The following is a 26,411-nucleotide window of genomic DNA, read 5'->3' on the forward strand; positions in this document are numbered from 1 at the left end:
CTCTGAGAGAAGAGGGTTCAGAGTAGGGGCTCGTTTCAGGGGGGGAAAGCCATTTGAACCCTCTTTCTACCCATAGGATAGGATGTCAGTGTAGCTCTCCTCTCCTCCATCTCTCCTTCCCCCTCTTCTTGATTCAAACAAAACATCTGAGAACTCACTAGGCTTCAGTGCCTACTAAATGCTGAGAGCCAGGCCACAGCCTTTCTATAAACATCACTGGAAGAGACGCCATCTCCTCCCAGATTCTGTCTTTTCACTAAGATAACAAAGAGACATTATTACCAGGAGTATCTCCTGCCTCTGTACCTCATAGACAACATAAGAAATTCCTGCATTCTAAGGCATATGCAAGCCAAAAGGGCACCACAATTCTCAGGTGAGAAAAGATTTTTCTTAAGGGTACTTAGTGAGATAAACTAGTCTCAAACCAGATGTGGCAACTCCTGGCTCTTGGCCTGGGATCTGCCTTTAAGACCTCTGCTCTTATTAGAGGGAAAACTTTAGCATGGGGAAAAGTAAGAGAAAATGAGTTAAATGGGCATGGTGGTATGCTCCTACAATTCCAATATTAAGAGGTAAAAAATGGGATCAGAAGTTCAAGGTAATCCTGGGCTACCTAGGATTAAAGGCCAGCCTGGGATACATTGAGACTTGGTTTCAAAGAAGGAGGAGGGAGCAGGAGGAACAGGAGGAGGAGCAGGGGGAGAAGCAAGAGGAGGAGAAGAAGGAAAAAGATGAGGAGGAAGAGGAGGAGGAGGAGGAGGAGGAGGAGGAGGAGGAGGAGGAGAAGAAGAAGAAGAAGAAGAAGAAGAAGAAGAAGAAGAAGAAGGCGGCGGCGGCAGCGGCGGTGGCGGCAGACAGGCAGACAAATGGATTGTTCCTGGTCTCACCTTTCCCCTTTCCTGTCACTCATGTGGACCTCAGATAAAGAAATAGACACTCTCAATCTCTTATATTTGGAGAGTTTGAGCAAACAGGAAGACAGAGCCTGGGGACAGCTGTTCTTCCAATAGTCAAGTCAAGGCTGTTCCTCTCTGAGCTCTGCACTTCAACCAGCACCGATAGGCTGAAACCAACAAATCAGAAATGTCCATTAATAATTAAAGTCTATGATTTCCACCAAGGAGGCTCAGAGTGCATCTGTCCCCCATACCTTAACTTCTACTTTAGACACCCCAGGATATGTGTTCAAAGCAATAATCTCAGCCACCATGAAGGCTGAGCTGAGCAGGTCTTGAACATTATGCCTTGGGTACAGATACTAACCAATTCGCTCTTCCTTTAGCTCAATCCTCATAGGCCACCAACTGCAGTACTATGTCTTAATCCCCTGGCCCTAGCTTAGATCTGTGTCCTAGACTCCCTCCCAGAAAACAAGAGGCAGAGAAAAATATGAGGCATGTCCAGTCCATTTTGTTTGTAATGAGGATACAGATTTAGCTTCTCGTAATGATAGAAAGTCATCCCATAAGAGGTATAATTAATTGCCACTTGCTATTATACCACTGTCCTCATCCCATCCCCATGCTGCTTGCAGTGTCACTAAAGGGCTCTGTGTACAACAGAAGTTAAGATTCAGTGTCTGCTTCATGTCAATTACCAGAGGCCCGATCCTGGGCTCATCACATGGCCTACCCCAATTCCTACACTCAGATGCCAAGAAATGTCACTAAAGTCACAGGTAATGTCATATTATTTTCAATAAGCAATAGCAAGTGCTCTTCATAAAGCGTGTCTGCTCCCAAGGAAGTTCCTTACAAGAAGGAAGCTAGGTCACAGGTGGATCTGAATGTTGTTAGGATGACATTTAATTCTGTGCAAAAGATTAATAAGCAACTCTGAGATTGATGATGGTAAACAGAATGGCCACCCATCATTCAGGGAGTTACTGAAACATCCTCCAACAAGGGAAATTATCTTTAAAAGGCTGTTATCTAAAGATATCACTATACATTAACAAGGCCTACCTAGCAGTTCTGAGACATTTGGTACAGCAGTTGACTTTACTTTGCAAACTGAAGTAGTATCTAACCATTTAAAACTTTTCTAAGACTGTAGACTGAAGAATTCTTCCAAGAACACTAGACATTAATATGAGGGTAGAGACAAGCCACTTAGGATGAAGACTATGAAGCTGGACCCCAAGGCAAAGAAACCTGTAGTACACCCCCATCCAAGCTTCCCTGAGGCATTCAACTGTGCTGAGGAGCCTGTGCCATAAAAAGAAATAATGAAACATTATCTCAGAAATAAGACTATGCAAGTGAGAAAAGGGGCACACTAGATAAAAGGTGAAAGTAAGACTGGGGTCAGAAGTGCTGAGTAACAGTTACATAATGGTACCATTGAAGTTGGCTGTGAAGCTACAGCAGAAAAGAACAGATCACCTAGCCAAGGAAGCCAAGGACTCAAGAGAGAATCTTCCAAGGCCCTTAGGTTGATGGCCCATGCACAGCACCAGGGAGGGTGAAGCAAGAATACTGTGAGTTCCAGGCCAACATACACTACCTAGCAAGACTCTATCTCAAAGGTAAATAAAAAAGGATTTCTGGGTATGGTGACAGATGAAAAGCTGCCTCTATGTGCCCCAGTGAAGTAGAAGAGTCAAGATAAAATGACTAGAATTCGTGTAGGAGGAGGTGCTGATACTAAAGTCTGGTTTCCTAATTAGTCCTTGATTTGGTCACTAAAGGAGGCCGGGAGCCAATCAATTTGCTGGGCAGAAGGAACAGATGGGACTTCTGAGTCCCAGGAGGAAAAGGAGACTGAAGAAAAAAGGTGGGGTTTTTTTTGTTTGTTTGTTTGTTTTTGTTTTTGTTTTGGACAGGCGTTGGAATGAGAAGCATGAAACAATCATGTAAGATCTCTGGGAAGCTAGAACCAATGGCCTCTGCCACCAGCGGATAGCCAAGGAGATCAGAGAAGGCTAGCTGATACAGGCTAGCTGATAAGTTTAGGGCAGGAGAGTCTATGTTCAGCAATTGTGCTAGCCGGCAGATTCTAAGTAATAAAGCTGAATGTGTGTGTGTTTTTCCCCCGCGACTTACAGGTCTCGGGTGGGGCTGGTAACACAACCCCCTCCAGGAACAAAGGCTTGTAGAAAAGAGAAGCCAGGTTGATGACAGCGGCTTGGCAGAGCTACACTGGGAGGAACAAAACGAAGCAGGGAGGGGCCAGAGTTCCTGTGCTGGAGGCTTGGCGAAGCTAAGCCAGGAGAAACAAGAGAAGCCAGCTGAGAGTGAGCTGGTCAGGGGCAGCTCCCAGGCAAAGAGAGTGGGGTTGACTAAGCCAGGAGGAGCCAGAGTGTTGGCCAAGCTCCCAGGAAAGGCAGAAAGAAGCGTGTTTTTTTTTAAATTACACGCAACAAATTCCCATAAGAGAAAGGTCAGAAGAACATCAGAAAGACACAAAGGACCATGGGAAAATGAAAACAAGTAACAGAGGAAAAAAAAAATAGCCATGGTGATCTCTAGAAAAATCATCTTGGTGAAACAGCCAGGAGCAGCTGCTCCACAGAAACTCTACGGTGCTCATCCCAGGCTGGGGTCAGTAGTAGCGGCCAGGGAAGCACTGCTTCCAGCTGAACCCAACTACCATAATAAAGACAAGCAAAAGAGAGACTGGCTGGACTACAGAGCTGGAGTCGAGAGCTAGAATCACTGTGGACGGATCGATGGCCAGAGCAACACAGAGCTATGGGAACTGGAGTAAAAGTAACTGCATGACCGTACTTAAGCTGTACCTCCCTGCTAGTACCCAGTTCAGGAAGCATCAGCACAGAACTAGCTTGCCAGAGGAGCTTGAAAAAAGTCCATCAAAGAGTGTTGGAAATGTGAAGAAAAAAAAGCCAGGGATCACATCATACTAATGGAAGTGCAAAACACGCACACATGTGCATGCACACACACACAGAGAGAGAGAGAGAGAGAGAGAGAGAGAGAGAGAGAGAGAGAGAGAGGGAGGGAGGGAGAGAGAGGAAAACAGCCACAAGACAACAGTTCTCCCAGACCAGAGCTAAAGGTGATGGTGGATGAAATACTGGACAACATGTTTCAGAGTCCTAGGTTTAAAAAAGAATGGAAAACTGTGTAAAAGTTACAAAGAATCAGATGAGTGAAGTGAGAAACTACCACGGGACCCAAAGCAGAGAGTTAGAGAAATAGATGAAAAGTCGAGCAATGTTGACAACAGACAAAACCACCCAGACCCTTCGGCTCAAGACGGAGACGAGCAGAACAGAAAGGTGGGGAGTCAAAGTGTCAATCAAATAAATAATAACAGTGCTCGCTATCATCAAACGAAGCCATGCTGGAAAGGGAAGAAGAAAGACTACCAAGGGATGGGCAAATTAAAGATGATAATCCATTCAGATATACAAAGAAAAGTTCTTTGGTCAGCATGACCAAAACCCAGGACACGTTCAAGAGACCAAACCCAAGCATCCTCACAAAAGAAGAAAAAGTTGAGGTAAAAAAAAAATCTAAAAATGTATTAGTTTCTTCAATAAATTTATGGTAGGAAAATTTCCAAGTCTATAAAAAGAAATAGACATACAAACACAAGAGGCATTTAGAGCCCCAAATAGGAGGACTCTCTCTCTCTCTTGCACCATGATCTATCCTAGTCAAGATGTCAACACTACAAAGCAAAGAAACTGCATTAAAGCTATAAGGGGAAAATGCCAACCCACCTACAAAAGCAAACATGATAGAATAGCATCAACAACACAAAAAACTGGAAAACATGGACATATGGTAGCACTGTGTCCTGAATGTACAGACCTGCCAATCAAGATGGCTATGTCTAGTAAAGCTATCTCTTGAAATTGAGGGGAAAATTAAGAACATTTGCAAACTAAAGCAGTTCACAACAACTATGCTATCACTGCAGAAAACACTTAAAGTGAGTTAAAGGGATGGCCCAGATGCTAAGAACCTGTCCTGCTCTTCCAAAGGACCCAAGCACCACCACACGTGACTAGCCGCTTACAGCTGTCTATTAAATCTCCAGGGCATCTGACACCCTCTTCTGGCCTCCACAGGCACCTGACACATGTGGCATACACTCTCACACACATATACACATTATTATTAATAATTTTTAAATCCCTCCAAAAGAAAACATTTAAACAAAAAGCATACTAAAAGAAAAACATTCACAAAAACAAACGAAAGAATTGATTTTATGAAATGAATAGACAGACAAAGAAGAGCTAGGAAAGGATCCATCATAACCAACACAGTAACCCAGGAAAACACTGACATGAGACAAACAGCAACAATCCAGTCAATCAGAGAAACCGCTAACAAAGCCATAGGCACTAACCAGCATCCCTCGGAAACAGCCTTTGACACAATGCCCCATTTAAAGGTTCAGACTATCTGAATTCATTAAAAAATAAAATGCAACTACTGGTTGTCTCCGGGAAACATACTCACTGGCAAAGAACCTGCGATAAAAAGATCAGAGTCAACCTGTCAATCAAATGAAAGCTATAGAAAAGTTTCCTCAGCTATTCTGAGGTCTAATAAGGTTGGCCTCAAGTCAAACTAGTTCAATGAGAAGATAAAAATAGTTACTATAGCCAGACGGTGGCAGCGTACACATTTAATCCTGGCACTCTGGAGGCAGAGGCAGGGGGATCGATGAACTCAAGACCAGCCTGGTCTACAGAGAGAGTTTCAGGACAGCCAGGGCTACACCGAGAAACACTGTCTCAAACAACAAACAAACAAACAAGTAACAAGTAAATAAATAAATAAAACTTAATGTCATAGATTTTTATAAGGATTTCCTTAAAAAACAAATTATAAATATATACTTATTAATTTTTATCTCTTTATATAATGGATAACATAAAATCCATATGATTTCTTTAACATATTCTTAATATAAAACTATTTCTTTTTTAAAAAAACTGTTTCTTATTAAAGCTAAACCATATATAAATTAATAGACATTTGTTTATTGAAGATCTCTCTTGTGTTTTACTTTTACAATGAAGATATAGAAAATATAATCTCAATTAACAATAATATTCAAAATCTTGATTTATCAAAATATATCTTATGTATGATATTATATATGTACATATAAACTGTTCATGATTCTGGTTTGTTTGTTTTGACATAATTTACTTAGCACCACATTGCCTTGTAAGTAAGTGCTCATGTAAACTAGTCTTGCTAACCTGGCCCAGCTTCCTTTGGCTCCCAGTAAAACTAAAATTTCATGAAACAAATAATTATAAAAGACAAAAGATGTATTTATGACCAATAGAGAGAGCTAATGTTTCTATATCTTTCTTCAGGACAAATAACATGAGTTTTTAAACTTCCACAATTTTAAACTACTTTAATAACAATAATATACATAATCATACAATTCTAGTCAAGGTGCTATCACCTTGACCCAATTCTTCTTCTACAACAGGGTCCCTGCTGTTTGACGTTGTAATTAGTTAGCTATGAGATGGTTATTCCTGCCCCCAGGATACATTTTCCTATTAGGTAACTTCCCTCTCTTGAGATATTGAACTTTTTATTCCAAAGATTAAGAGAACTACTTATGTCTGTGCTTTCAATTTTGTATATACGTGAGTTCATTCTAAGGATTTTAAAGAATTTTTTAAACTGCCACCTCCTCTTCAAAGATAAGTGAACAAACAGGTTTTTCGAGATCCTTATTTTAGCTATGACTCTGTAAGAGAAAATCCTAAGAATCTTTCCATTGTCATTTTTAAAACGTACTTTCTTTGTTCTGTGAAACAATAAAACTTCATGAAACTGCTTCCATGTTTGGAACATGGAACTTACAGTAAGTAACCATGATTACTCAAAATGGCTACAGAATAAGCTCTCCCTCTCTCTCTCTCTCTCTCTCTCTCTCTCTCTCTCTCTCTGAGGCAGAGACAGGCGGATTTCTGAGTTCGAGGCCAGCCTGGTCTACAGAGTGAGTGAGTTCCAGGACAGCCAGGGCTATACAGAGAAACCCTGTTTCGGGGAAAAAAAAAAGAGCTGTAATTTTTGAATCAACACAATCATAAATTCAGCAATCAGACTAGCGTTTGTTGGATACCCACTGTCCTAAATGCTGTGCTACCGTTACCAACTGGATACAAAAATACCTGTTTCTCCAAGAGACTTTGTCCTGGAAAAGGATTGGGGGGGGGCATGATTGACCCTCAATATATCTGGGTAAATGATTGTGTGGACAGGGCTTATCCCCAGGATCATCTGAGAAAGTCTCTTACCTGAGTTCACGAAGCGCTACTTCTTCTGGTCTCCTAGGAGTCTGTCTCAAGCCAAGAAGCTCTCAGTTACTTATGTGTACGCCACATGAAGGATATGAGCTGTTGGAGGCGAGGAGGAAAGCCCTTGGAGTCTCCCTAGTGATGTCTCCATTTCCTCAAGTCCCAAAGTGCTTCTCTGCATCCTGGCTCATCCCAGCATCTTCCTGAACAAGCACTGCCTGAGGGATGACTGGGTGTAGCTATGAACAAGGAAGGCACCTCCCTCTGGTCGCATGTGCTCTCTGAGAGTGCACACTCCACACAAAACACAAAACCTGAAATCATAATCAATAAGCAAGAGGTAACTAAAAGGCTTTTTTGTTTGTTTATTTAGTTTATCTAGTTTTGTTTGTTTGTTTTTAATGTCCAAAGTAACTTGAGACAAAACAAAATAAAATGAAACAAAACATTAAAACAAACAAACAAACAACAATAATAAAATCAACTTAAAAATACCACCGGGTTCATTTTCTGTTGGCCATCTACTGCTGGCTTGTATACCCAAAGACTGTTGGAAAAAAAAAAAACTAATTTTTTATTCGCAAGTGTTGAACATCTGGAGATGTCTTCTTAGTTAGGGATGGGAGTTTGTATCCATTTCTGCCTCTCAGCACTGAGACCCCATGTGGTTTGAACCTGTGCAGGCCCTGTGGATGCAGCCACAGCCTCGGTGAGTTCATACGTGTATCAGTCCTGTTGTGTCTGAAGTCAGCGTTCCCTTGGAGTCACCCATCCCCTCTGACTCGTACAATCTTCCCACCTCCCCTTTTGCTTTGATCCCTGAGCCCTGAGGGGAAGAGTTTGATGGAGACACCCCATTTAGTTCTGAGTGTTCCAAGGTCTCTCACTCTCTGTACACTGTGAGCTGTGGGTCTCTCTATTAGTTCACATTAACTGCAAGAAGAAGCTTCTCTGATAATGGCTAAGCAAGATCTATACACAGCAGAATGTCACTAGGAGTCATTAGGAGTCATTTTATTTCAGTGCTCCTTTAGCAGAACAATAATAGTTGCTTTTCCCCTAGGACCATGGCCTATCTAGTCTCGAACCCTTGCCTACCAGAGCAGTGTCAGGTACAGGTTCCATCTCATGAAGTGGGCTGTAATTCCAATCAGATACTGGCTAGTTACAGTGCAACATGCAGGCAGGTCATCATCGTAGATCAAAGGGTTTGTAGATGGCCAACCCCTCATCCTGCCCCCATACTAATTCTTGCTTTTACCCTCTGCTTTTTCAAAAAGGAATAAAGACTATACATGTTAAATTCTCTCCTCTCATCCATATATTTTCAACCCTGACTGGCAGGCTCAGCCACACAGCCAGTTCCTGAACGTCATAGACATACGTAATACATACACATAATAATTACATATAAACACTCACAGCCATATCATATACTCACATGTCACAAAGCATGCCATGTATCACAGAACACATGTCACATGCCTACACACCACAGAGCACTCATTTGCATATGTATGCTGCACGTTCCCACAGGACACTGATCTTACACATTCAGAATACACTGACATCTACACTCTCTCACACCCACAGTGACACTTAGCATATTCACTCATAATCGATCTCTCTCTCTCTCTCTCTCTCTCTCTCTCTCTCTCTCTCTCTCTCTCCTTTCCTTCATCTAGCCATCCCCAGGACTTCAAGTAAATCCTAGCCATCTAACCAAGTAAACAGAGAGCCCAGCTAGCTATCTGACAGGTGTGGACCACTGGAAAGAGCTCTTTCCATGGGGAACTGTAAGACACTGATCCTAGCAGAAACTGCCTTTAGTCAGCCACTCTAACCAGAAGGCAGAGATTACCCTCTGACCTCTTGACCTATTTGTTAGCTGGAGGATGTCACATGTCCATTGCTCTGAGCTAGTAGAGACCTGGAGAGAGAAGCGCAGAGTTGGGCAGAACAGGGAAGGCAGCCCACACCCACACATTTCCTCTTTCCTCTTCCTCTGCACCTGCTCTGAACTCACATTCAACCTCCAGGGCTGAGGACAATGTTGTGTTGTGTTTTGGAGAGCATGTGACCAATCTGGTGTGTAGGCGTGAGTAGGGAGTGGTGTGCAGGCAGCCACCCACCAAGGAGCCTAAAATAATGTGGACAAAAGTGACTGGGAAACCTAGACTGGGGTGCTGTTGGTAACTGGAACCCCTGCCCCAAGGAAAGCCTGGAATCCTATGATAAGTTACAGCTTTGCACATCTGAAAGGTCATAAAGCTAAAACATGTTTTCTATATTTATAGCATTTCTACATCAGTGATTTCTGCTGTGCACCAGATAAGACAGTGGCCATCCCCAAATTACCAGTGAGAGCAGAGGCTCAGGGAAACTTGCCCAAGGCCAACAAGTGTCAAGCCTGGACAAAGTATTTTGTCTTAAATCTGAAACTGTTTTAGTGATTCTCAGCTTCTCCTCCATCAATAGACCTCACCCTTGCCACTGAATGTCTCAAACAATGGCCCGACCAGACTGCCAACCCTACGGGCAGAGTTGCTATGTGACTTGTCACACCAGACTCTTAGCACTGTCCTTGTGCTTATTAGACAGTGGCTCGTGCCTCTGCCAGAGGGGTGCTCCTTTTGAACACCACTGTAGGAGAATGAGGCCTGAAGATTAACTGAGGCCCTGGGCAAGCTGTGGCTAAGACCTCAAGAGTGATAGTGTGCACGGTGGGGTGCCAGAGGCCATGGCATCTCACCTCCATTTGTTTTCTAGATAAATGAGAAGCATTTTTGAGAGAAGCAGCGGATCACACAAAATCCATGGCCAATACCACTACAAATAGTAGGTGTTCACAAGTGCTCATCGGAGGAGTTAACGGGTGACTCTCAAGTCAAGCTTTGGTCCACATAGGCTTTGTTGTTGAGAGAGAATTGGTGATGAGATTGTGTTGTCCTGAGGATGGAGAAACAACAAATGACTCTAGCTCAGAAGCCAATCAATACATATGAGTCCTGGGAGGTGCCTTTGAGAAGAGGGGCCCAGGCCTGGCAGTCGCTCCAGGCGTGAGTTTGAACCTTGCTCACTCATTTTTTATGCAGTCCGTGTTTTTCTCAACTCTTGATTTCCGCTGTGGTTTGCTGGTGTTTTCCTTTTTAGACAAAAACCAGCCAGCAAACAAGACAGATTATCATTTCCTCATTTTAAGCCCTTGCCCCTCAAGGAGGGCCAGCATCACTTTCAAGCACCCAGTTGTAGAAGGCTCTCAGGTGATTGGTGTGTGTCAACCTCACTCCAGGGCCTCTTGGATGGGATCCGGCCACAAGGAACCATGAACCTTTCGCTTTGGTTACTTTACTTCCTGCCAGGTGAGTGCTCTGAGGAAACTCTCCAGACTAACTACCAGGTTTGAATTAGCCAGAGGTAATCGGGTGACAGCCGTCTCTGGCTCTAATGATTCTGGGGAGATGCAGTTGCAGCCAGGGCACAGAGCAGACAGATAGAGACCTGTGAGGTGGGTGCTGGCCCCTCCCCACACAGGCAGCATCCTTCCAGACTCCCACCCTAGACAGCTGTTAGTTTTTTAAGGGTTGAAGTTGTCACATATCTTAAAGAATCACTTATTGAGACCTTAAAACGTGTGTCTCCAAGGTTCGCTCTTCTTGTGGGTATTTGCTCCTGTAGATCTTTCTTCTTCCCTCTGGCAACTTACAACTTCAAATGGAGACTCCCTGACCTAGTCTCTACACTTCTTATCTCCGCTTACAGCCACCTACCAGGCACCCCGCTTGAATGATCACCAAGATCTAGAATACAATGTGCCTAATGCCTTGCCTAATATACTTCCCTGGTCTCCATACAAACCAGCTATTCCATTTGTCCTAAGCATCTCTAAGATTATGTCATTCAATGGCTCCCATTATCTACTAACTAAAATACACTCTCCTCCCTTATATTCTGCATGTATTGTGCTCCCTTAGATCTTTTTCCAGAAAAACAGAATTCTTTGAACAAATGCTACAGATTCCCGTTACTACACCCTTTCTCAGGCTGTCTCTGCTGTAGGAACACCATTCCTCCCTGTTTACCATTACCGTGTTCTTCACAGTCCATAGCAAACCTACCTACTTCTCATAGCATTCCCGAGCATCTTCTGAATTCCAGGCACCGTCATATCATATCTTGGCTCAGTGTGCTTTTTAGTTTATCAATAATACCTGCTTTGTGATAATTAAGCTTTGGTGAGGATTTAAATGGATCAAGAAATGCTGAGGTTTTAGTCAAGCTTACTTCTGACTGTGATTGCGAGGTCGTTTCCGGAAAGAATTAATCAATGGCAGAAGATCCACCTCGACTGTAGATTGTACTATCCTATGGGCTGAGGTCATGAACAGATTAGAAAGAGAAAAAAGTGGGCTGGAGAGATGGCTCAGCGGTTAAGAGCACTGACTGCTCTTCCAGAGGTCCTGAGTTCAAGTCCCAGCAACCACATGGTGGCTCACAACCATCCGTAATGAGATTGGATGCCCTATTCTGGTGTGTCGGAAGACAGCGACAGTGTACTCATAAATAAAATAAATAAATAAATCTTTAAAAAAAAACATTTAAGAAAGAGAAAAAAGTGAAAGGCTGTGGAGCACTGTGTTCACCTTCCTCCATTTGTTGATTTCCCCACCAGCCCACCCTGGATATAATCAAGCAGCTTCATGCTCCTGCAACCTTGGTTTTCATGCCAAGATGGTCTATACCAGTTCTCAGCCTTCCTAAGGCGGCAAGCCCTTTAATACAGCTCCTCATACTGTGGTGACTCCCAACCATAGAATTATTTTCATTGCTACCTCGTAACTGTAAGTTTGCTCGTGATATGAATCATAATGGAAACATCTATGTTTTCTGATAGCCTTAGGTGACCCTCGTCCTCTGAAGGGGTCGTTACTCATAAGTTGAGAACCACTGGACTATACCCTCAAACTGAATGCAAATACACCTTTCCTCACTGAAGTTTCTTCTCATCAGATATTTTGTTGCAATAATGAGAGAAAAGTAATGAACAGAGTAAATTGATAACAAGAAGTGAGGTTACTGTTGGGAGACATCTGACCTCGTAGTTATAGGCCTTCAGAACTATTTTCAGGAGGAAGCTTGAGACGTGGATGAGCTAGAGAAATTCAAGAATGTTATAAGCAGAGGTTAATTGGGTCATGCTAGTGAGAGCACAAAGGACCAGAACAACAACAATGACAACAAAATACTGCTCACAGGAGAACAAGACTCTATCAGCAATTAGGGCAGGAGTCATTTGTTCATGTTATAAAGAGTCTGGCTGTGTTCTGACTGTATCTCCATAAGCTGAATGATCCTGAAGTTGTTTGACAGAGGAAATGTAAATGTGCCATAGCATTGATGCCATGGCATGGTTACTGCTCACAGTGTCTACCCAGATTTACAGTGAGGGAGCACACAAGTGTGTGGAAAGTGTGCTGCTTGGCAAAGAAAGGAGCTTGAACTCAGCTAAAGCTACAAATAGAACAGACCAAACGGGTCCAGACAAAGCAGCTTAAATTCTTTAAGAAAGTAGTGCAATTAAGGAGTGTCTTGGTGAGGGTTTCTGTTGCTGCAATGAAATGTCATGACCAAAAATCACTTTGGGGAGGAAAAGGTTTATTTTGCTTTTACTTCCATATCACTGTTCATCATCAAAGAACTTGGAGGCAGCAGCTGATGCAGAGGCTATATGGAGGTACTGCTTACTGCCTTGCTCCTCATGGCTTGCTCAGCCTGCTTTCTTATAGAACCCAGGACCATCAACCCAAGGATGACACCACCCACACTGGACTGGATCTTATCCCACCAATCATTAATTGAGGAAATGCTCTACAGGCTTGCCTATAACTCAATCGTATAGAGGCATTTTCTTAACTTAGGTTCTCTCCTCTTAGATGGTTTTAGTTTGTATCAAATTGACATAAACTGGCCAGCACAAGGAGAAGCCTAGGACTTTGCAATGGCACAACAGGAAAAGTGTCTTGAGCACAATATTCCACCTCCCAAACTAGAGAATGTAGTGATGAAAACTCGTTTGACAAACTTTCCTTTGAAAGGAGAATTAAAGAAAGAGAATCTTCAGGGCATGATGCTACAACATCGCTACCTCAGTAAGTGTTTTCTCAGGGCTCTCCTCAAGGAAACATAGATCCTGTTTTAGCTGTGGTCCAAGGGGACCACACTACATCTCGAGCTTATAATAGAACTTGGCTCTGTTCACACTCAGCTGCCTTTGCAGATGTACAAAATATAAGAGTAAAGGGTCATGAGGGCCAGCACCAAGGTTCTAAACAGCCTCTGAGGCTAGGCAAAGTGTGGCAAGGTTGGATTTTCTGTACAAAGAACCTGAGAGGGTAGCTGTGTAGGTATGGAAGTAAAGCAGTGGAGACTCCAGGATACTGGAGGTTCCAGAATAGTGGGAAAAATCACATCACCGAGGAAAGTTGCAGGTATCAAACGGAGCCTGCCTGGTGAGGGATCACATGTGCCATAAGCAACAGAGAAGGAATATGTGGATTTATTATGATATGAACATACAAAATACTCTAATTAATAGTTTATTGTTAATCTTGTTTTCTTAAGACAGGATCTCCTGTATCCTGGGCTGGCCTCTCATGAGCTATTTAGATGAAGAAGGCCTTGACTTCCTGATCCTCTTGCAGATTATCTCAAAAGCTAGAATTAAAGGCATGGGCCACCAGACCTGGATACACGGGCCTGAGCTCAAGCTCAGGTTTCTGTGTGTGCACACTAGCAACTGAGCCATATCCCACATCCCTACTCCTTGAAAATATCTTTGAATAATTGTATGTATGATACTCTGGCCTTTGTTTATTAATACCCTTGGGCCTACAAATATTGGGGTAGACCTGTCCCCAGTGCCCAGATGATACTGAATGGAGCCCTATGGGAAGGTCCCTAATGACCCAAGGCAGTACAATAGGATGTGAGCTTCAAATTTACCTAGACTACTAATAAGAATATATATACATATTGTGACTTGGTAAATACACACACACACACACACACATATGCACGCACACATACACACAAATACAGAGAGAGAGAGAGAGAGAGAGAGAGAGAGAGAATGAAAGTTTATTCTTTTAAAATTGTTATTGTGTGCATACCACAGCACACAATAAAATGTATGGGGATCAGAGGATAAGTGACACAGCTTCTACCTACTTAAGGCCGAGTCTCACTGTTTCTGCTGCTATGTGACATACTTTAAGTTGGCCTATGAACTCCCAGGTAATTCTCTTTTCTCTACCTCCTAGCTTACCATAAGAGTGAGGGGATTACAGTCACTTATCTGGCACTTTACAGGGGTTCCAAGAATTGAACTTGGACTGTCAAGCTAGCCGTTTTACCCATTGAGCCGTCTCCCTGTACCTCATGCAATTTAATCTTGATTCATTGCCATGAGGATGAAATGGTCTCCTGCACTTGGATGATAGTTTTATTTCCCAAAATAGAAAACTCTTATGAACAGGCAGGTTTAGAGAGATGGGAAATTCTCTTCTCGATGTTGTTAGATACTATCTTAAGTATACAATGGAGTCCAAGGGCAAGAGCCAGTTGGGAGCTGTAAAAACAAGACTAGAAACAAGCATGTGTTTAGTTGAAATCTGACCTATCAGCATCTGTATGTAAAAGATTCTAGCGTAAATGAGCAAGTGTAGGGGGAGAGGGAAGACACAAAGAATCTGTCAGGTACCAAGCTCTGTGTAAGCCCAGCATTAAGAGAGAAATAGAGGTGAATAAGAGATGGGCCACCACAGGTACAGCTATAACATATGGCACTGAGGTGGTGCACAAAAAAACTGGTCCTAGGAAGGAGAACTCAGGTGGGTCAAATACTTCCACAGATGACGACAAATGAGACTGCCAGACCAGGACAGCTGTGTTGACCCAGATGAGAGCAGTTTTGGCGGACGTTTAGAGACAAAATTCTGATTGAAATTGATCAAAGAGAAATTGTAGAAATGGATATAAATTGTATGAGGCGTTTGAGAAAGCACATAGAAAAGACTGGAGGAGATGCAAACATCATCTGAGGGTTTTAAAGGTGCCAGTGTCAGAGTTTGTGCATGAGCTACTGGGGGGCTGAAGAGAACAGCAAACCAATGGTGCAGCAGAAAGGGGGCTCATTGCAGACAGACGTTCTAAAACTTAAGAAGGCCAGACTTGGCTTTCAGCCCTATGAAAAGAATTGGGATCCTTACCTGGAGCAGAACCAACAGCAGGTGCCAGGCCTGTCCACGTGCAGGTTACTGTGGATGGAAACAGGTTGCTAAGTGGAATGTTCTCGTGCTTTTAAATAGTTTTACATTATTTGTTTGTTTGTTGTCTGTTAGTTTGTTTATTTGGGGACATGTATCACAGCATGCATACAAAGGTCAGAGGACAACCCAAAAGAGTTGTCCTTCAATCTTAAGGAGACGTTTTCTCCATCATGTGGGCACTGGGACTCAAACCGAAATTACCAGGATTGTTAGCAAGTGCCTTTACCTGCTAAGCCATCTCACCAGCCCTCTTGTCCTTTTAAAAGGAATTTAAAGTTTTACAGTCAGGGGCTGGGTAGGTAGGTAAAAATGCTTGCCACGAAAGCATGAGAACCTGAGTTGAGAGCCACAGCATCCACATAAAAAGCTAGATTCGGTGACACACACCTAATGAGCCCAGAGCTGGGAAGGTGGGGAGAAGAGAGGGCCCAGGATTGCTGGTGAATGAGTGAGCTGCAGGTTCAGTTAAGGAGAATGTCTGTCCCACAAACACACGCTCAGAAACTATAGCTCTTTATCAACGTTCAAATCTGAAGCCAGGTGTTCCCTCCCCCATTTTTTCAAGCATTCTATTTCAGATTGGGCTTAATCCTACTCCCACCTAGAAAATCTCCAGTACGGCCTTAGCCCTCAAGGCCCTTCCTTATCTCTCTCCTTTTGCACTGTGAAAAGGCTATAGGACGTTAACATCTCAAACACGTGTTTCCACTATATATCTATCAACAGTGACTTTTCAAAATACATCCTTCCTCTTTTCTACTATTTCTACAATTCAGTCACCAAATTAGAGTTTATAAGCTAGAGATCACTTAATTGCCTTTGCAACATTAGTATCAAATTGGTGAGTTCCTTTAGATACCTTCTCTCCACCTCCCCTTTTCTCCCAAGAATCACTTTTAAATGGCCAAGAATTACATCTGGGGTGTGTCTTTAAAAAGCAGGTCCAGCCCGGCAGTGGTGGCACATGCCTTTAATCCCAGCACTTGGGAGGCAGAGGCAGGCTGATTTCTGAGTTTGAGGCCAGCCTGGTCTACAGAGTGAGTTCCAGGACAGCCAGGGCTACACAGAGAAACCCTGTCTCGAAAAACCAAAAAAAAAAAAAAAAAAGCAGGTCCCTACATCAGCCTAGACAGAGGAGCCACCATGCCCAAGGACAAGACAATTTCATAGGCATCAGCAAGCCCCCAGGGACTGATGTAGACCTGTTGTGGTAATTAATTAAAACCGTCCTCTGGTTCATCCAACTATCTAAGCTGCAGTGGCTCTGCCTAGCTCAGCCACCATGTTTCTCGGCCAAAGGCCACGTGCATGCAGCAGCTAGAACCAGCCCGCCAGAAACACCAGCCCTGCCACCCACTAGATGCCAGAGTGAGAGATGGCTCTGCCAATATCCATGCTCTCTCCTTAAGGCTGGGCATTGCCCAGACCATTCTGCTACCCACGCGGGCCCAGTAAGAGAATGAGACTCTAATTCTTATAGATTAATCAAAGGCTTTATATGTTTGGTAATGATTAATAACAAGATGCCCATACAAAGAGAGTTAGTTGTACCCCAATTAGCTAACCTAATTATAAGTTGTTCACCACAACTGCTCTCCATACCTGCGTGGTTCTCCATCCTCCTACATCTCTGCCCTCTCTAGCTCCTCCTCTTCCTTTTTTCTCTTCCTCTTCAAACTCCTCCTCTTCCCCTCCTTACTCCTCCCACATTAGCTCCTCCTACATAGACCCAGCATTTCAAACTTCTAAACTACGAATCCTATTGACCTCTCTCTGTCTTGGAAATCTCATCCCATCCCATTGTTCTTCCAATCTGTCATAGATGCTACTATAAACTAAAGACAGCTAGTTAGTTTGTCCTGGAATCTGGTCATTTTTGAGATTCCCTCAACCTCTGGATCAGGTCTTCAGCCTTGGCTGGCTGGAACTTTGTGAATGTGTTACCTTTCCGTTGCCTGAGTCTAGGCATGAAAACATCTCATGAGTTCTGTTGGCAACAGTTTTCAGCAGTAATGAGCTTTGTGTATCGTATGCAAGGTTCCTTGGCAGATCATGGACTTCTGGTTGAGCCCTCTCTGCCTCTTCCCCCTCAAGCTTGTTAACATAGCTTCCCTTTGAGATCTTAACATTTCCTGTGTATATTTTTCCAGCTCCTCTGTACCCTCGCCTAGCCCCCATCTCTAGCCCATTTTTTCTACCTCTCTACCCTTCAATACTCCCCTCTACCAGAAATATCCTAATCTAGACACCCTAAGCCCACTGATATTCTAATTTTTAACTCTCATATGATTGAGCTCATTGAAGCTATTCAGAATTTACCATTTATAAATAAACATCGGTAAACCAGTAGATTTCCCTGCCTCATTCTCTCTCACATCCCCATCTTGATACAATCTGTTCTTGTTACCTGAAAGGTCCTTTTCATCTTCACCTTAGCCCTCCAGGCCCACCTAAACACACACATGATTTACACTATAAACACACACTTTGTATTATCATTCTTGTGATGGTTTGAATGAGAATGGCTCCCACTCATTCATATGTTTGAATGCTTGCCTCCCACTTGATGGAACTGCTTGGGAAGGATTAAGAGGTGTGGCCTTGTTGAAGTAGATGTGTCACTGAGAGTGGGTTTTAAGGTTTTAAAGCCCCACATCACTCCAGTTCTTTCTCTGTCTCTCTGTGTCTCTCTGTCTCTGTCTGTCTCTCTCTCCCTTTTACTTGTGGATCAAGATATAGGTTCTTAGCCACTACTTCAACACTACACTTGCCTGCCTGGTGCCATGCCTCTCACCACAGTGGTCATGAACTCTAACCCTCTGAAACCATGAGCCCCAAATTAAATGCTATTTTTTATAAGTTGTCTTGGTCATATAGTGTTTTGTCACAGCAATAGAAAAGCAACTAAGACATCCCTCTTCTCAGTATATGGAGGCACTTGCTGGGACCCACTTAGATTGCTGTCTGTGGCTTTACCCTCTGCCGTAGTGGGTTGGTTTATGCTATACTTTCCTTTTCTTGCTTTTTGATGTCAGGAACTTGTGACCTACAACTTCCACTCTTCCCTAATCTATTTCTCTCCCAGACATATATATGTCATACCATACCCATACATGTATATTCACACTCGTGCACACCCTGCTTTTCCTTCCATGAGTTCTCCACATAGTGACCAGTATCACCTTCTCAGTTTGCCTCCATACCCATTATTCAGGGTAGAGCGCTGGACAACACTTCTTTCAAAAGCCTTCCTCCCAGGACACCATCTCCTAAGTAGCCTGAGTCAGGTACTCCTGCTTGCTGCTTTCAGAGAGTTCTGAGCTATCTATCTCTCAAGGAATCTATTACATTGTACTGTAGTAGCTATCTGTTGGTATAATTTACCACATGACTTATTGTATGAGAGAGGAGCACTCATGAAAGGCATCAAATGTGTGCTTGTTGAATGGTTTAGTAGAGTTGAAAGGGGGATTGAGTAGGTGAACAGATTTGAGGGGAAAAAAGAACCCAGAAGGAAACTGTGCTGTAAGAATGGGTCACTTTTCTCACCCCCAGACTTAAGTCCCTTGGGGGTTATGTGCCACTGGGGGCCATTCCTGGCATCCTATTTCTCTTTGGTGTAGGCATTATAGTAATGTCTAAGTCCTAACAGTCTCAGGTTTAATTATGAGGCTGAGGCTAAGGACATGGGGTGGGCACAGAGTAAGCCTGAGTGAGCAGAAAACCTTGAAGGAGCTGAGCTTAAGTCAGTAGTCAGAAATCACTGTAGGACTGAGGCTGGGTTGATGACAGGGACATGACTAGATCTGGGGGTTAATGGAGGTGTTCTGGGGCTGGCACTAGGTTTGGAGAGATGTGTGGGGGTGAAGATATGGCTGGAGTAGAGCCACATCTGAGAATAGGGCTTCTTCTGCATTAATTTCTTCTCCTCACAGTGTCTGGGGCCCTGAAGGTCCTCCCAGAAGTACAGCTGGATGTCGAGTGGGGTGGATCTGTTATCATCGAGTGCCCACTCCCTCAGACACGGGTGAGGATGTATCTGTGCCGGCAGATGACCAACCCTGAAATATGCACCACTGTGGTGTCCAACAACTTTGTCAAGAAGGAATATGAAAGGCGAGTCACCCTGAAGCCATGCTTGGATAAGAAGCTATTCCTAGTAGAGATGACACAGCTGACAGAAAATGACAATGGAATCTATGCCTGTGGTGTGGGCATGAACACAGACCTTGGCAAGACCCAGAAAGTCACCCTGAATGTCCATAACGGTAAGTGTTTAGAAAACTGAGACCAGCATCTAACTAGAATCATCTCATACTATTGCCATATTAGCCAGCCCAGTATTAACACAGAATAACACAGCCTAACTTCACAGTTGACCGACACCATGGCCTAGAACCTTCTAGCCACAGGAGATGAAAAGAGTAAAGATAGATGTTGTATGTTGCCCATTCTACCCAGGACTTAAATGGAGAGTTAGACATTAGACGGAAGAGAGGTTTTGAGGTTGAGGAAACCAGCAGAGGAGCCACACATGTCCTATCTCATGAGAGGTCTTGGGTAGATAAAACTGAGAAACAATGATTCAGCCAAATGTATTCAATGACATTCTAACACGTGCATGACTGCTTCAGCAACTTATAATCCCAACAGCCTAATGGTTTTATAGGGAGTGCTGGATATGCTGAAGGGAAAGGCCAGCACACCAGGGAGGCTCTATGCCCAGTTCCTTTTTTGCTGTCTCTGTGGACCATTCTCATCTTCTCATGACCTTGGCTGAGGCAGCTCTTATTAGAACTTCCAGTCCCATCTCTTCCCTGATGATCACCAACGCATCCCTCTTGCCTCTAATAGAATACCCAGAACCATTCTGGGAAGATGTACCGACATCTGAGCCACCAAGACGGTTGTTCAGATTTCTGCAGCATCAGATTCCGTGGCTCCATATGGGTGAACATGCCAGCTCTTCTGGAATCATATCCAAAGGTCAGTCCATTGAGTCAAGAGCGGAAAAAGAGGGAGACTTGTTTCGTTCAATTCATAAAGTGGTTAGCAAAGCAGAAGTGACTTTCCCATGCTTCGTCCTTGGAAAGGACCTTCATCTGACAGCTAAGAAGCCAAGCCCTAGTTGCAGGAGTCACATACCACCACCAGGTGGCATACAAGTAACAAAGTGACCAATTCACAAACCCTAGGTCCTTTTTGAATGACTAGAAACCAAGACTGGGCAGAGATTTGCCAGCTGGAGGTCATTATGCTTCCTGCTACCTGCAGGGATGTCTTCTACCTGCAGGAAATTAGTGGTTTTAACAACTCTATTTGGCAATTAAAAGATGACTATCAAACTAACATTTCCAAGTATCTTAACATATACCAGAGGAGTTCCAGACTTTAATAAACATTGTTGCACTAGGAGACCCTGCTGGGGTCAAAAGAAACGGTGTAACTGGGCAGATCATAGATCCATGAGTATGACTGACTGGGATAACTCGGGGAGAATATATGAGCACAAAAAAAAAGTATGTTCAGAAGACAGAAAGTGCTTCTTCCTGTGAGGTCAGGAAAGGCTTCCTGGAGAAAATATTTAAAGCATACATGAATGAAAGTTTTCCGTGTAGATGGCATGCTATAAAGGCATTTTTGGCCACAAGGACTGCAAAAACAGAGGTGGTATGTACGGGGAAAAGGGGAGAAATATTTGAGGGTGGAAGAGGAGACCCACTCCTCCTGGAGAGTGGAGAACACAGCGTTATCTACCACTAATATAATCTTTCCCTTCTCTCTCTTGAAGTAACCACACCAACTCCAAAGACTGAGGTCCCTCTGGTTCACCAGCCCTCCAGCATCGCTTCAGTAACCCGCCATCCCAGAGTTTACAGAGCATTTTCTGTAACAGCTACCAAGTCCCCAGCGCCCCTACCAGCTACCACAGCCTCAAAGACCTCTACTCAGCAAGCAATCAGGCCCCTGGAGGCCAGCTACAGCCACCACACCAGACTTCATGGGCAAGGGTAAGAAAGGCTTCTATGTTTAGTGCCTGTGCACCTAAGAGCCCTGAAGTCATCCTGCACCCTTCTCAGCTTTGTCTCCAGAAATCCACCGAGAAATGCTCTGCTATTGAGTGTGCTATATAAATGCATTAGTCCTATCAACAAAGAATATGCTTTGTTGTTGTGGTTCTCCCTGCCCTCATGGACATCAGCCAATTCGGTCCACAAGGGCAGTGGGAGCAGAGGTGTCAAGAGGGGAGTGGTTTCAGAAGCCCTGTGAGTACATACAGTGTCTAACCACTCTGAGACCAGCTATGAAGAGGCAGATCAATTTTACTTAGGGTGATTCAAGGCTTATAAAGTTTTGGGGTACTGAGAGTAGGAACATCCAGGATGGGCAAAAGTCACTGGCTATGGGCTTAGGGTACCTGGAATGCCTCATTAGCATGGGGAAGTATTTTAGGAATCTCAGGTTCTGGCTGAACAAGTTTTATCAGAAGAAAGAAAACTGATGCACACTAATTGAGGCTCTGAGACATTCCTCAGGTAGAAGCCCATGTGGGGCTTAGAATTCCCCAGATAAGGTCAGTGGGTCCCACTAATAAAGGGAGTCTTTCGTATTGCGCTGGGCCCAGAGGCTATCCAGTCATGATGGACTTCGACCTTAATTAGCAAAGTTTTCTAATGTTGTATTCTTTGCAACTCCCTAGTTCTGATCTTACAGAAAGACTCAAGTCTTTCAATCATACAGATTCTTTCAGGTCTGTTGTAATGTATAACTAAATGATAAAAGTTTTTAATTCATTTCAAGTAATTAAAAGTATTTACTAATTAATAAGCACTAAAGTTACTCTCATTTTTATCTTTTCCTACTTAATGCTGCTAACACTATGTGACAAATGTGTCTATTGCTTAGCATTGTTCTAAATATCGGACCTCAATGAACCACTAGGGGGCAGCATTAAAGCAAATGTTTATGAAAACCCACAAGTATTTGCCTGAGCAAATACAAACTGGTTAGTGAGAAAAAAGGCTCTCAGAAACATTTGGATCCTGTAAGTGAGGGAACTGAGGGAATAAAATCTACATGGTTTCAATGAAAACAGAACTCTTAGTTCCTATATCAGAAATCTATGTAATAAACATTTCTTTAATGCCAACTGTGATAAAGACACGGAATGTCCAGGTTTGGTTAATGAAAGTCTTCCTATGCCGAGGTTTCTAACTGTGGGACTAGCAGCCGTATCAGATCCTGCTACAGACCAACTGCCTTCAATTCTTTTCACCTCCCTTAGTTTTGGTCGGTACAGTTTTGTACAGTTCTTATGATGCCTACTTATAAGGAAATAAGGTTCAGGGAAATTAAAACTCGCTCAAGACCACAAAACCAATAAAATGAGGAACTTGAATTTGAACCAAAGACTCCTGACCCCATAAACAAATCTCTTTGGGGGTGATGGAGGAAATTCTGTTAACAATGGGTCAACTCTAAGTCATCTCCAAAGAAAGGTGGCCATTCAAGGGTGAGTCTTTAAATTTCCTTTCCTCGTTTAAGTTCTCTCTCTCTCTTTCTCCCTCCCTCCCTCCCTCTCTCTCTTTTCCCGGCCAAGGACACTCCACCACGGCCCACAGTATGGGAGAGAAGACCGAGGGCTTCACATCCCCATCCCAGAATTTCACATCCTGATTCCAACCTTCCTGGGCTTTCTCTTGCTGGTTCTTTTGGGACTAGTGGTAAAAAGAGCGGTTCAAAGGAGGAGAGGTGAGCCACTTGAGGCTCTGGGCTTTGGTTGGGAGACCTGAGGTACAAGAGCCCAGAGCATTCAGATCCAGCTTGGATTTCCAGGGAGCTGGGGTGGGAGTGGAGTCTAAAAGTACTTTGCCCTTGCTCTGCGCTCTGCACCCTGTCAGGCATCATAGAGGTGTGTAGCCCTCAGTCTGGGGAAGTAGAGGCAGGTGGCCACTTGTGTTTGATGTCATGCCCTTCTCTTTTTCCTGGTGACCTCCTGAAGCCTTCTCCAGACGAGCGGGCCGACGGGCGATGAGGATGCGAGGCCGGGGGGCTTCCCGCCCGAACCCCTCACAGCGCCGCGATGCCCCACAGAGGCCGCGCTCGCAGAACAATATCTACAGCGCCTGCCCCCGGCGCGCACGGGGACCCGACAGCGTGGGTGAGCACACACTCCAGGGAGGCGTGGAGACCAGCAGGGAACCGGGGACAGGTGGTTGACCAGGCGAGGGAAGGCCGGGCCCTCACCGCTTTCTTCTGTCTCATAGGTCCAGCGGATGCTCCACTCCTCCACGCCGCAGCCACAGCGTCCCCCGCCCTGCCGCAGGTAAGCTCCGCCCTCCCTAGCCCACGCTGACTGGATACCGGTTGTATCCAGTCCCTGGGTTGAAGCCCTCTGGAAGGCTGGCCCCTGCGATATCTGTAGATATCTTAGTTACCTGGTCAAGCATTTCTTTTTGGATAAATGGATGCTGGATATCTTCAGTCTAGTAGGGAAGGTACCATTGCAGTGACTATGGTGTAAAAGGACGCTAGGTTTCTAGAAAGGCTAGATAGGGTGGAAGCTACTGAGACAGTTTTACCTCTGTGAGGGAGGCATTTCAGACATCTCTTTTAAAAAAAACGAGAGGAAGTGATAGAAGTGTGACCGCTAGGCTTTATCTAAAGTGCCTGGGCAGAGATGTAGACATTCAACACAGCAGGTGTCATTTTGTTTCCTCAAATTAAGGGAACCTTCTTTGAGCATTCTCAAAGACTAAAACATTGGGTTTTGTAGTCAGAAAAATATTAATAAGGGCACCAAGTGTGTGTGTATTGATTAGTATAAATTAATTAAATACAACAGACCCCAAAACCCTCAGGGTTCAAACCAGAGGGACAGGAAGATTAATCCATGAGGTCATCCAGGGACATTTTGTTCCAATAACTCCAGCCAACTTTCCTGGTCCATGGTTAGTACTTAGCCCCCAGAACCAAGTGTTCTTATTTCTACCCACAGGATGATGGCTTCCTTAGGATCATGACCCTGAATTTTCATATCTCACTAACACTTGCCTCCCATTAGCTGCCATGAAGTCATGTCTGCCTTCAAGGGAGGATATGAATGTCATGCCTGGCTGGAAATATATTGATTAAATGTTCGTGTATCTGGCTAAAAGGGGAAGAATATTACCTAGCTCTGTAGTCACCTCCAGCCGTTTGAATGTATTCCCCTTCCCCCTTCTCTCTCTCACACACAACCAGTCTTCAAAGCTTGGGCTTCTGAATGTTCGACCCAAAAGCCTGCCTTTTATTGTGGCTCTGCCCTAAGCTCACAGAACCTCTTATGGACTGCCTCCTGCTGAAAGCTAACCCTGTATCATTCTCTCAATAAGGGATGGATATATATATATTATATATTATATATCATATATCATATATCATATATCATATATCATATATCATATATCATATATCATATATCATATATCATATATCATATATTATATGTGTGTATCAAATATACAAAGTATGTATGCTCAATGGCTTATTTCACTCTTCATAGTGAATATCATAGTGAATATTTTTATTTTTTTAAACCAAATAAGTTGACATGCAGTGGGAGATGTGTTTTTTGAAGCAACCTTCTGCTGTTTCTCTCATTGGTAAAATATAAAATGTAGATGTCCCTTACAACAGATGCTTCCTGCATTCAGAGGACTGCCCTTCTAGTTCTTAGAACTTTTGTTTAGATGACTGATTGACGTCTCTGTGGTGGCATTCTTCTGTGAGAATTGCAGTACTTGTGCCATGTTAGTGTTGACATAGCCTGGTCTTCTGAGAACTGGAGAAGAGAACCACCATCATGCCCACGTGGTCTGCAGTCTTCCTCTGATACCCAGCCCTTTGCTGGAATGTGTTCTTGTACCATGTCATGGCCTCTCCAAGTCCTTGCAGAGGTACAAGAAGTGATTCACCCTACCTCTGACTGGTTGCCTGAGAAGATGCATATTTCCCGAACAAGTCATATCCCTTTATCCCCAAGGGGAGACTTCTGCAGGTGGGCCTCCTTCACACTGCTCAGCCCTTTGATTTCAATCTGAACCCCATGCAAAGTGTCCTGCCCACAATAGAATGAAGTGGTTTCCAGTTATTTGGAGTGGGACTGCACCCTGAGAAGCCCCAGGACTGGCCCACTTAGTGGCGCTCAGCCAATCCCGCACCTTTGCGCTCTGGAGCTCAGCAACTCTGTCCCTGCTCCTTCATTTCCTGCAGTGTAAATCCACCTCAAGGGATGAGTCAATCACCCAGCCAGAGCTAGTGACACTCCTTTGGTTGTTCCCAGGTACTTGAAACTTGTTGGCCCCAGACCCCACCTCTGAAGATGAGTTGTGACTACACGAGTTTGTGCCACCAGCCTGCTGTCAACGTGGAAGACCCTGACTCAGACGATTACATCAATATTCTTGGCCCACCTCATCTCCCTAGCTACCTCCCAGGACCTAGACCTTCATGCCAATGAGTCCTGCTTGTTTGCTGATGCACTTTTTGCTTATAAGATCTTTGTCACCTCCTCTGTCCCATACCCTAACTCGACTCTCACCTGACTATCTGAATGCCTTGAGAATGATCAATTACAAGCTAATTTTTTTACCCCATTGAAGCCCCCTGCGTTCATTGGGAACATTCTGAATGCGACAGGCAGAGCATTCATTTGTCATGATGCCAGCTGTCCTTTCTGTACCATCTAACAGCTGATGGGACCTGCAAGGTGGTTCATCACTGTCTTTGGTCACATGGTCTTTGCTGACTTAACCCTAGTTCATGTGATATCAGGCTAGACAATAAGTATA

At 43.9% G+C, this 26,411-nt stretch overlaps 1 protein-coding gene across 1 annotated transcript; it reads left to right on the top strand.

Moving 5' to 3' along the window:
* Positions 1–10,457: 10,457 nt before the first annotated feature.
* Fcmr (Fc fragment of IgM receptor) lies at positions 10,458–26,216 on the top strand. The gene is made up of 8 exons (XM_028764648.1): positions 10,458–10,614; positions 19,515–19,847; positions 20,434–20,565; positions 21,371–21,590; positions 23,180–23,331; positions 23,582–23,740; positions 23,847–23,905; positions 25,904–26,216. The coding sequence occupies exons 1-8, from the start codon at positions 10,578–10,580 to the stop codon at positions 26,078–26,080; spliced, it is 1,269 nt and encodes a 422-aa protein (XP_028620481.1). The 5' UTR covers positions 10,458–10,577; the 3' UTR covers positions 26,081–26,216.
* Positions 26,217–26,411: the final 195 nt, after the last annotated feature.

Source organism: Grammomys surdaster, unplaced genomic scaffold (genome assembly GCF_004785775.1).
Source record: "Grammomys surdaster isolate TR1022 unplaced genomic scaffold, NIH_TR_1.0 145, whole genome shotgun sequence".
NCBI classification, from domain to species: Eukaryota; Metazoa; Chordata; class Mammalia; order Rodentia; family Muridae; genus Grammomys; species Grammomys surdaster.

Excerpts from the sequence above, each read along its gene's own strand:
- Fcmr (XM_028764648.1), top strand. The coding sequence starts at position 10,578 with ATGAACCTTTCGCTTTGGTTACTTTACTTCCTGCCAG. Across the intron at positions 10,615-19,514 it reads GTTACTTTACTTCCTGCCAG|TGTCTGGGGCCCTGAAGGTC; the intron begins GTGAGTGCTCTG and ends TTCTCCTCACAG. Across the intron at positions 23,741-23,846 it reads ACGGGGACCCGACAGCGTGG|GTCCAGCGGATGCTCCACTC; the intron begins GTGAGCACACAC and ends TCTGTCTCATAG.